Genomic DNA, 12,179 nt, shown 5'->3' with positions numbered 1-12,179 from the left:
ATCCAACTTTCAATTTTTCATATTCTGCACCTGGAGTCTGTTGTAGGTGATGTGCCTCCCGACATAGACAGTAGACGTTGTTGTGACAGCACCACAGTCTGCCTCCAGCGTGTCCCTCTCAGCCCCACCTACCACCCGCTGCAGCTTCGCCAGGCAGTGCATGATAGTCGGCCGCGAAGAAACTAAAACGAAAAACAAAACAATGACGATGTAAAAATATAAAAGCAAATATATGTCCTCCTGCGATGAAGGCCAAAATATTAGTCAATCTGAGTTGATTGAAGTTTGTATGAGATGTCGTAATCATTAAATTGGTGGCAAGGACATAGACTCACCAAGAAAGAGAATTAAATAAATTTCCAATTGAATATGTTATTAGAAGACTAGACTATAGCTACGCAAACTTGACAATCTACTTAGGGATGACAGAAAAATTCGAGCAAAGTTTTCTATATTTACTTCTGAGACAGTTGTTCCCGCCGAATCCAGGAGCACATGTGCAGGTGGATGGTGTTCCCGGGCAGCGGCCGGGGTAGCAGAACTTGCTGTCGGGTCTCCAGGAACATCGTTCTGAAACAAACAAACAGTTAGTGACTAAGTGTCATCTTGGTGGGTTAAATATGCTTATAATAAGAAGTCACATGTTAGAAATGGTCAGCTGTGACGTCACTAGTAAAGTTGCACACACACACACACACACACACACACACGCACACACATGCACACAAACACACACACTCTCTCTCTCTCTCTTACAGTCACACACACACGTGTGCACACAGACACACTTGCATACACAAACACACACACGAACACACACACACTCTCTCTCTCTCTCGCACACACACACACACACACACACACACATACACACACACATGCACACACACACAAACACACATGCACACACACACATACACTCTCTCTCAGTCACACACACACGTGTACACACACACACTTGCATACACACACACACACACACACACACACTCTCTCTCTCTCTCTCTCTCTCTCTCTCTCTCTCTCTCTCCCTCTTTCTCTCTATCTCTCTCTGTGTCACACACACACACACAAACGCAAACACACAGTGAGGCAATACTCACGTTGACAGACTCGATTGGGGTAGCCTCCTGAAGCCACTTGCTGGTATGCCTTGATCTGCCCGCCCCGGTCATAGTTACAGCGGTTACACTGGTGGTTTGTTGCTGAGGTGCAGATCAGTCGCTCACAGTTGGCAATGCGCGTGCATGCTGCAGGGAGACAGAAATGGCACATGCGACATCCACTTGAAAGTAAAAGAAGACTTTACTTGAAGTATAGGCAAAATTCCTGAACAAGACATCATGTTGAAAGTGTTACAAGTTGAGCATAATGAAGAAGAAACTTTGTACTAAACAATATGACAACATCCGCCAGGCCATCTTTCACAACTAAATATAAAACATACTACAAATTGCTCTTTAAATCTTGCAGCTAAACAACACACATCGAGTGACGCCCACGGAGCCTCTTAAACACACACACACACACACACACATGTATTTGCTTCAGTTCAAGTACTTGTCGTCCTTTGGACCATCAACACACTAAAATGGCAGGGCTCTTGTAACAATTTCTTTGAAAACTTTTCCTGCTCCCTGAAAAACACCACAATTGTACGTTTCATGCTGGCATTCACGCGCTCTCCGTCTTATGTACATAACCATGATACACATAACTGTGTGCTTGCCCGTGTGTTGACAATAAAGGCTCAACGCAAACAGTGTTTACACTCTTCAGACAAAAACAAGTTTGGTAATTACTACTTTACAATTGCCTGGTCATAAAAACATGCGGAGCCTCCCAACGCTCTTGGTATGCAGAACGGCAAATATATCTGATAATTTTGGGATCGAATGTGTCTGTGCACTTAAGCGAGGGAATTGATGTGACATTATATTGAACCGAAAATCATCGATATACGATGTTAAGACCAGGTTCACTTTGCACTGATTAGGAAAAAAATTACTCCTGCATCTTTGCCACGCTATGTCCTGCTGTTTGTGCATTCTTTTAGGGCAGTGCTTTAAGACAAACCTTAATTGCACAACAAGTGTACCAGGGTTAAAGTACTGGAACAAAAGTCCGCCGAGATGAACAAAACTACCCACGCTATGAATTGAGATTTGGCCAAAGCCATTTTCAACATACATGTAGCGCCCACTGCGTACAACTACAACAGATGAGACACACTTCACTACCTAAATGAAACACAAAAAGCAAACGCAGCCTCAGAGGGCGATCATTGTCAGGTTTGGAAGCAGGCGCAATTAAAAACACATTTTTAATAGATTATACATTAGTCGGAGTCAGCAACTTTCCCTGTAGTCAACAGTTACACATCTTCCCGAGTCTGCGGTCGGGGCGGCGCGCACATGACGCAGTGGCTAGCTGTGCGGGTCTGGGTGCCTGCGTTCCTACAAGGCGCTACAGGGTCCCCAGGCGTTCCAGTACCGACAACAGCTAAAAATGCCGTTCTCACAAACCTGTCAGCTACCGTCCGCTCAGAGCAACATGAAAACAGAACTATCCCCGTGGAGTCTAAAACCCCAACGCTGACCATACGGCGTTAGTTTGGTACGAGTCAAGTGCTTAGCACGGTAGGTAAAATAGGTTTTGCAAACAGACTAAAACCATGGAGAATAGACCCTATTCTCCAAGCAGATCCTAGGGTGGCTACCTGGCCAATTTGATAGTGCCTATGGCCACCCCAGGATCTGCTTTGAGATTAAGCAGATCCTACATCCCCATCCTACAGAGGCACCAGCAAAACTTACTTTTGCCACAGCAGCGGTTCCAGAACCTATCCGGACAAGAGCATCTAGTGGAGGAGCGCGGCGTCCCGCCGTTGTGGCAGACCCGGACGCATGTACGTGTCTGCGGCCCGGGCGCCCCGCACCCCTTCGCCGTGCGGGTCTGGGTGCAGGTAGACTTGCTACACGCTCCCCAGTCGTTCCATTTGTGCTTGCACCGCCGCCGCCGTCTTCGACTCCAGAATATCGCCGTAACGTCCACACAGAGCAACAACACTATTCCCGCAGTCACTAGGATTCTTAAGCTGGCCATTTTGTATGAGACTGTCGCCAAGCAAAACGTAGTGTCACCAGAATTGTCACCTATCTTTACCTACTCGTTGACAAGAAGTCAGTGGTGGTTCTGAGATGTTTAGAATGTAATATAGATACTCTTGATGATCCTTTGCCGCTATGATAAGCTGAAGCAGGTGGCGCTTTTGCAGCGAGGATATAGCGGGATTGTGTGGCTAAATGTCACACAAACACCGTTAAATCTATCGGTATCCTTCCCCTTTGATGTGTTAAACACGCAGGATTTCTACTATGACAGCTTTTTCAACCTTGTCCTCACGAGTGGGATATATTTCAAACTCATCTTAAGTGTACGCCGTCTTTAGTTCAGACGTACTGACGTACGTACATGTACACGCCATTAAAACTATCTGCATCCATCCTCTTTGATGTGTAAAACACCCAGGATATCCACGTGCTCTGACAGCTTTCATATCTTGTCCTCACGAGTGGGATATATTTTAAACTCATCTTAAGTGTACAATGTCCTTAGTTGAGACTCTTAGTTGAGACGCCATTTAAACTACGTTCATCCACCAACACCATCAGACCTAAGACCGATCACGTTCAAAAGCATGTGTGGAAAAAAAACACCTTGTGAAGTGATAATATGAGCGGGGATCATCAGAGATGTATATCCTAGCCTACGGGATAGAAATCATTGTTTGTTTTTATTGAAGATAGCTTAGATGAGTAAGGCACGTGTGTCACGTAAAACATGTCGGCGTTTTCGCTACCAGGGCAGTTCTGTCCCAAACCAATCACACGCTTCAGTGCAAACTGTTCACAAAAGACAAACAAGAGGAAACCCTGGAGCAAGACATTCCTCTTCTGTGTGTACATATACATATACCTGGCCCGGTCGGGGAATAACATTGACACACATCTGTTGTTTACCCGAAATTCATCCATGAAAACCGAAATACTTGTGCGTCAACCATGACAAAACAAGTTTTGCTCACAATATTAGGGTAGGTCCAGGCAAATTTTTATCTTTACGTCTACCTTGTACCCCCAAAGCCCGGACCAGGGGCTAGGTGGGCAGTTAGAAAAAGTTAGGCAAAGCAGACCTTGGCGTCTTTTGCGTCTACATATACCACAAACACACCTTACAGTTTGTTGTTACCAGACATGCCTACGTTCAGTTTGCTAACCAGGCACGAAAACATCACTTCATCTATGAAAACGTGGAAAAAAGTGCGACAGCTTTACACCTGGCTAATACAACTACTTCGTATCTCCATGGAGGTAGGAACATTATCTAACTCCATGGAACGTCTTATACCATGGACTTGCAGAAAGAACGAACCAGTCATGTACAATTACTTAGCGCTCGGAAAGATTGCGTCGCAAGTATTTCTGCAAGTTGAGCAAGATTAAAACTTACGACTGCCGCAGCAGGTGTTCCAAAATTCATCCGGACAGGAACAGGAATATGCCAGGGCCGTCCCTCCGTTGTGACAGAACCGGTTGCAGGCCTGAGATTCCGGCCCCGGTGCCCCACAGCCGCTGGCATGGCGGGTCTGTATGCCAGAGTTCCCGCAGGGCGCGCTACAGGCTCCCCAGCCGCCCCAGTGCCAGTTGCACCGTCGCCGCCGTCGCCTGCGACTATCCCAAAATGTAACCGTAACGTCCACACAGAGCAACAACACTATCCCCGCGGTCAGTAAGATTCTTATGCTGGCCATTTTGTATGTGACTGTCGCCGAGAAAAATTAGTGTCGCCAGAAATGTCCCCTGCCTTTACTTCCTTATTGACAGTAAAAAGGTATTTTCTCCTCTCCTTTATGTGTTATCTATTCATTCCACGAAAGAAGAAATCCATGTCCCCGTCAGCTTAACAAAGAAGTCTTTGTTTATCTCTGTTGAAGGGACCAGGCCTGGGGCGATCTAAGCCAAAGTTCAGGAGCGGGTATGATATAAACAACCTGTGTCTAGGTGATGTAAGCGTAGATGATACAGTCTTTATCTCGCCATGCCTTTCCATTTTCCCAGCCATTTTGACAAATTATGATGCTTATAACTTACAGTCACCGCCGAAATCGTCATTAAGTAACATTCATTGACACTCAACAGATATTATATAATGATAGACACAAACACCTGTTCTTCTTATTTATAAAACCACGTTACCTCCCCACCCCTAGGTAATGGTCTAGTCTTCATAAGGAAGCTGTTCTTCCCTCCGCAAAAGGGCAAGAAGCAGAAGCTGAACTATCAAATAGATCTTTTAAAATCCACGACATCGCTACTTATCAGAACAGAAGAGCTCTCGTCTTAGTTGGAGACCGTTGGACAAAATGTCGGCGGTACGCCCGGGCCCGCTGTGGCCGTGGCTGCTCACCGCCGTCCTCTGTACCGCGTCGGCTGCAAGTCTGGTGAACTACAAGCCGGGATCTCGGTATGACTACGACTACAGGGCCTCAACAGTCGTGCAGCACGTCAGCCAGGTGGCCACAAAGGCACAGGTAAACATGCTTAGATCATTTTGCACTGGATACACTGTACCTTATCTCCAAAGATCTTAGCCTAGATGCTCGGAGCCGGCAAGCCACTAGTTGCTCAGGGTCTTTACTGAGGGGTGCCTTTGGTACAATAAAATGAAATGAAATGAAATTCCATTGGGGACAGAATGGCCCTGGAGCCGAAGAGATAGCCTGTATACTGGCCCTGGCAACAGTCTGGTACCCAGGCTAGCCCTGGAGCTGAGGAGCTGACCTGTATACTGGCCCTGGCAACAGTCGGGCACCCAGGCTAGCCATGGAGCTGAGGATCTAGCATGTATACTGGCCCTGGAAACAGTTTGGCATCCAGGCTAGCCCTGGAGCCGAGGAGCTTGTCTGTATACTGGCCCTGGCAACAGCCTGGCACCCAGGCTAGCCCTGGAGCCGAGGAACTATACCCTGTATATTGGCCCTGGCAACAGCCTGGCACCCAGGCTAGCCCTGGAGCTGAGGAGCTAGCCTGTATATTGGCCCTGGCAACAGTATGGCACCCAGGCTATGTCTGGAGCCGAGGAGCTAGCCTGTATACTGTCCCTGGAAACAGCCTGGCACCCAGGCTAGTCCTGGAGCCGAGGAGCTAGCCTGTATACTGACCCTGGCAACAGCCTGACACCCAGGCTAGCCATGGAGCCGAGGAGCTAGTCTGTATACTACCCCTAGCAACAGTCTGGCACCCAGGCTAGTCTGTATACTGGCTCTGGCAACAGTTTGGCACCCAGGCTAGCCATGGAGCCGGGGAGCTAGTCTGTATCTTTACCCTGGCATCATCCTGGCACCCAGACTAAATGGGCCCCAGCAGTCGTGTATTGCATCGCTTTCCTATCGAATACTAGTATGTACGTAGTGTGTACATATATTCTGTAGAGAAGCAATAAGAGGTAGAATATGACGGGCGCCATGCTAATGCTGAGTATGGTAAAATGTCCTTGGGGCAGCTTGGCCCTGGAGCCGAGAAGCTAGCCTGTATAGTGGCACTATTGAGTTAACTAGTGTGGGCATGGCCTACAATCAGACCAGGAAATGGGACGACTGTTTAGAAATAACAGCAGTCAACACAAAGAGAATTTTGTGTTTTTCTTTTCTTCAATAAGCGATGTTATGTTACGGCAATTTGCACTGCTATTGGTGACGTTCGCTTGACTTACATTGCTTAGTCTAGGGGAAGAAATAGTTGCTTTTTTTCAAGAAGGAAATCCTCTTTACCCGGAAAAAGCGTTTAGTTGACCCACATAACCCAATAAAGGGATTACTCTTTCATCACCTTCTTTCACCGCCGGCTTGAGCAACCAGAGATGTTTACCTTACAAACTCCGAACAAAGGCACACCGTGTAATTACACAATCCGCGAGCCTATAGAATTACATACAATGTAAGTAGTGACGTCACTCTAGGGCATCAACCAGAATGAAGGAACGCGTCGCTCAGACAGTTTCACTTTCATTTTCTTTGTTCTGTAAGAGATAGATCAGTTTATGAATAATTGACCGTGTATCTTGTAAGCTTTTATAATGAATTTAATTTATATTTCTTGAAGGCTACAAAAGACAGTTACAGAAATTAAATCGTACCGTAAGCTCCAATTGCTCAGTTAACATAGCCTCCACCAGGCCTTTCTAGGGAAAAACGGATCGTAGAATTCGGCAAAAAAAGAGAGTAAAATTGGCCAAGGGAGTCCGGCCGCGGGGAGGTAGTTTCTTCCTAACTGCGCGGCCAGTCAAACCCACAAGGCGGCCAAACTCCCCCGGCAAATATTCTCCTATATATAGCCAGTGTAGTTAGTCTGGTAGAGACTAGGGTTAAGACATCACGGCCATTGTTTGTAGTTGCACAATTGCAACAGTGCGAAGTAACCATTATCTTTTCGTGCCTCTAAAACTGTGTGTTTAATGTTAGATTAGTGCAAGTCATAGTATGTTAATTGTTAAGATACGTGCGCCCAAGCATGTACACCAACTTCCTGTGCGTGTTAGTTGAGTCTTGTATTTGCCTACGGCTAAAGTAGAATTTGTGTACGGATTTAAGGTAGTTCAGGTTACGTAAGGTCATATGCATGCAGACACACACACCGACTTCCTATGTGTAAACACTTATGGCAAGGCCATAGATACAATCAGTCAAACTTTTGACCTCCAAGCAGATATTGAGAAGTGGTTTGTAACATCCGCTACAAACCATGTTTTTTTTTTATATTCCAACATTTCATGACTAGACATGGTGACAGCTCACTCAAGTTATATCAACTTATTTTATGCCGCCACCAACGTAGAGAACAAAAAAAAGTACAAGACGATACTCAGGAAAGTCGTGTAAAGTGCCTTTCCCAAGGGCACAAGATCGGTGGCATGTCAGGACTCGAACCCGGTACCTCTTGGTTCCAAGTCGAGCACGCTGCCGCTATGCCACACGACCTCATGTTTTCATACAGGTTTCCCAAGTAACTCCTAGTAGTTGTGTTTTTTAAAAACGTTTCAAGTGTAAGTATACCTATACATTCAATGCCCTGGACTTAAGTCACATCAAAAAGTTTTACGACGCAATAGATTGACGTCAAAGATGGCTATCATATAGTGCAAACAACGGCATGGCAAACATCAAAATCAGTACTTAGAGCAAACATTTTATGTTTGTAACAATGGTTAGGTGTGGTGGTGACGAAATCACGCTTCTGGTAGCTTTTTCACTGATCAAGTCCTGGGACAGAGGGCCCAATCAGCCCCTAATCACCAAATTACAACAGATTAATTAACAGAGCCAACAACGTGTATTTACTGAAGTGTGTATTAACTATAGTAGTTGTGCTACATTAGTGTGTATTGCACTAGAGTGTGTATTGTATTTGAATATTGGCAATGAAACAAATCACTACAAGAATCAGCACAGGCAGGGATAAGGCACTGACAAGGGCTGACCCAAAGAAAGGACAGACGTAATACAAGAAAACGGAGGAGGTACATGTAGATCTTTTAGCATCTGCTTGGAGACTACAAACTTAACTGCAACTATGGAGTTATAAGTGAACCTTTGAACCTCCTTGCTGCAACACACACACGCAAGGGAGTGTAGTGTCTAGAGACTACAAACTTTCACTACAAGTTCAGCATGATTAAAAAAAAAAACTCACGGTTGCCACAGCAGGTGTGCCAAAACTCGTCCGGACACCTGCAGGAGTGAGACAGGGCCGTTCCACCGTTGTGACAGAACCTGTTACAGGCCCGAGTTTGCGGCCCCGGCGCTCCACAGCCGCTGGCATGGCGGGTCTGTGTTCCTGCGTTCCCACAGGGCGCGCTACAGGCGCTCCAGCTGCCCCAGTGCCAGTCGCACCGTCGCCGCCGCCTGCGTCGCCACGTCCTCACGTCCGTACAAAGCAAGACAAGAATCCCCAAGCACAATACGGTTCTAAACATCGACATTTTTGGCACGAACTACGTACCTTCAGGTACTAAACAACGATTAGACGGGTCACTGGTACTGAGCCCTTCTTTAGTCACCTGTCCCGTGTATGAGTCAGAAAAAAATATACGGTGTTTCCTGCTTCCCGAGGCTGGGTGAGTATGAGCGTATAAATCAGGATACAATAGCGGTCTGTCTGATTACTGAGTACTTTGTAGACATGGGTCGTACCAATCGGAGGGTACACATCTGTTTTGTAAAAAAAGAACCGATACATGCAAGAGCAGTTAAGGGAGTAATGCCTCAGTCATATTCAGTTACGTCAAACTGAATACAAGAGGTTACTACCTGTGTGGCATGAACAAGTTAGCAGAGAAGTCGCCATAAAAATGTCCGCAAGCCTCGTCTCTCCCCGCATGAGGCAAGTGGTCTAGCCCTGTTATGACGCCTCGGACTCACCCTGGAAGGAAACACCTCTACACAGCAAGGGCATCTGTCACGTACACAAAACCAAGGAGGTTAACATTCTTGACCAAACTAAGATTATAAAGAAACACGGTAAAATGTCGGCGGTACGCCCGAGCCCGCTGTGGCCGTGGCTGCTCACCACCGTCCTCTGCACCGCGTCGGCTGCAAGTCTGGTGAACTACAAGCCGGGATCTCGGTATGACTACGACTACAGGGCCTCAACAGTCGTGCAGTACGTCAGCCAGGTCATCACAAAGGCACAGGTAGGGGCAAACCTTCACATTGTCTCTTTTGGAGGACCCCTTTGCCGTACTTGAGTAAGAGACACAGCGCATCGCATTGTGTGATAAGAGTAAGCCGTCGTACCCAAACGGCGAAATTTTAAAGTTACTGTTTGGAAGTTTACGCCTTGATAAATTGATGAATGACAATGTGGCATGCATTGTTGTTTCTGCAAATCTTGATATTTAATCGGCTTGTCTGTATAGCGTCCTTGGCTTGGGATGATAGTTGTTCTTTGACGGGCGCCACTTCCTGGTTGGTGTGGGGTTACTGAGAAAGCCCGGCCTACATGTAGGTTAATAGTTCAAACGTACGTCCTACTTTACAATACATGAACACGAATAAAGGGGTTCGGGTATAATTTCATAAGGAAACGGCATAGAAATACTGGGGATATGGGAGGTTTCTTTTACGCAACCAAATATTCTCAAAGAAAGTGCTGATGTTTCGATGTCTATCATACACCTTCACCGTGACACCTTCCTCTGAGCTTCTGACTGGAATTCTGCTCCTCGTTGCTATATGTGGCAGGAAGAAGTATGAGGGGTTTTCCGTTCCTGGTCATTTTCCCCATGTCAGCGTGTGGGTCTTCAATGTGTACGAGTATTGCAACGACTAAGCGATATTATGACAGATATCGAAACTTTGTATCCTGTTCTGTATTGGTTTCGCCCTTAGTCATATCCTTAATTCTGTTATCTTGTAAGTACAGCTAGCTGCCATCGAGAGTTGACACGGATGTTTGGTCCATGAAGTTGCTGATAACATTTTGCCAGGCGCGCAAAACGTTCAACACTCAGCATTGAAACTAATTGCACCGATAGACATGAAGCCATGCTTGCGCGAGTGCATTCATGCTCGAGGCATAAACGTACAATGGTCCAGATATATAGGTGTTTGGACCAAAAGGTCGTGAGTTCAAATCCCAGCCTTGTCATTATCTTTACAAGCTACGATTTAGGCTTGACTTCTTCGGTCAGAGCGCAAAGCTTGACAAGGAAGCTCTGACAAGGAAGTATTGCATCAAGCACGTAAAACCCAAAGTGTAATGGCTCAAACCCATAGAGTTAAAATACAGGGCTGGTGTGATACAATGATACAATACAAACATATACATACAAACTTACAGCCAATGCATCGATACGCGACTTCCAAAAACTTGTACGTATCGACGCAAGGATCCCCGAACACGCTGTTGGAGGCCGCTACGCTGCAGGTGCGGCGTCCCTGACAACGTTTTCTCACGGCAGATAGACTTTTACGGCTCCTACAGTTTGTTGTGTAGACAGGCCAGGTGTTACAGCTGGGGCCGCGCCGGGTGCGACCGTACAGGGCGGAGTTAACCTGGATCTTAAGAGGCCATCTGCAGACTAGAGACAACGTCTGGGACTCACAAACGAGCCGTGTCGTTTGTGGTGTGCCTACAAGTAAAGAGTAAATGTAACTATTGGTGGAACAGAGAAAGTAGAAAAAGAGAGAAAATCGAAGTAAATTAAAAAGGGAGAAAGAAAGACAGAAAAGAGATGAGAAAGAATTGAAGAAAGCTTGGAGTAGAGAGTCCGAAAAGAAATCTTTTTCAAATTGAATGTTTTTTTTTTAATGGCGAAGGCAACAGAAATACAGAACAATACGTGTGAAAACCGTGCAATTTTCGATAAGTTAGTAAAATGTCAGAGTTTTTATGCTAAAATAACATGGCAAGTACTTGGTCACAGACTTACCCCACATATTGTTCGGTAGGCTCCATGATTGTCCAAGAGTCAACGAGATGAAAAGTGCAAGGCAAACAGTAGCCATGGCACACCTCTCCCACATAGAAGAACGCGAGGGCACGTGAGGCAGCAAATATCTTTTAAAAAAGTCTTAAAGATCAACAGTTTGCTCAAGATGAGGACAGTGAAAATCTTTCCCAATTATAGAGAGGCTGCATGCTATCATACTACAGTATTCTGCTTGACAATACGCATCAGACGTGACGCTAGAGTGTAATTAAAGTTGAAGATACGGCCAAAAAGCCGGCCCGTACCGACACCGGGAACGCAACAAGCTATTTGAAGCCCGTTCTTCTTCTACTCCAAAACCACAAGGGCCTGGGATCAGGTAACTCTGGAGACCGTTTCTGACGAAAGGGCAGAAAATACGCTGTACGTATTACCATGGCAACAGTGGCGCAACAGCTGCAAGTAAGAAAGCCTGGCCTGCACTTAAACCCATGTATGGTTAACTAGTCTTACTTAACATGAAATGAGAGACTAAGGGACTTGGATATGGTTTGCTGGGGATATGATGAAAGCTGTTCAAAGGCGGAAGTTCATGTTCGTTTTACTAGCATTACAAGTTTAAGTGTTCCCCATATGTCCCCGTGTAAATCCGTATCAAGCACTCTCTCTCTCTCTCTCTCTCTCTCTCT

The 12,179-nt window shown here is 46.0% G+C and overlaps 1 protein-coding gene across 1 annotated transcript in view; it reads right to left on the bottom strand.

The window, feature by feature from the left end:
- Positions 1-9,173, bottom strand: part of LOC109483586 — a 45,020-nt gene extending 35,847 nt beyond the window's left edge. The window contains exons 1-4 of the mRNA XM_019786621.1: positions 8,751-9,173; positions 1,104-1,250; positions 460-570; positions 31-182 (exon numbers count right to left, since the gene is read on the bottom strand). Of these exons, the coding sequence (XP_019642180.1) occupies positions 31-182; positions 460-570; positions 1,104-1,250; positions 8,751-9,039 (699 nt within the window). The 5' untranslated portion in view covers positions 9,040-9,173. The remainder of the gene's footprint in view (positions 1-30; positions 183-459; positions 571-1,103; positions 1,251-8,750) is intronic.
- Between the last annotated feature and the right edge of the window lie 3,006 nt (positions 9,174-12,179).

The sequence above is a fragment of the Branchiostoma belcheri genome, unplaced genomic scaffold, assembly GCF_001625305.1.
Source record: "Branchiostoma belcheri isolate BF01 breed outbred unplaced genomic scaffold, Haploidv18h27 scaffold65, whole genome shotgun sequence".
Lineage (NCBI taxonomy): Eukaryota > Metazoa > Chordata > Leptocardii > Amphioxiformes > Branchiostomatidae > Branchiostoma > Branchiostoma belcheri.
The sequence above is the reverse complement of the archived record's forward strand: the minus strand, read 5'-3'. Positions and strand labels throughout refer to the sequence as shown.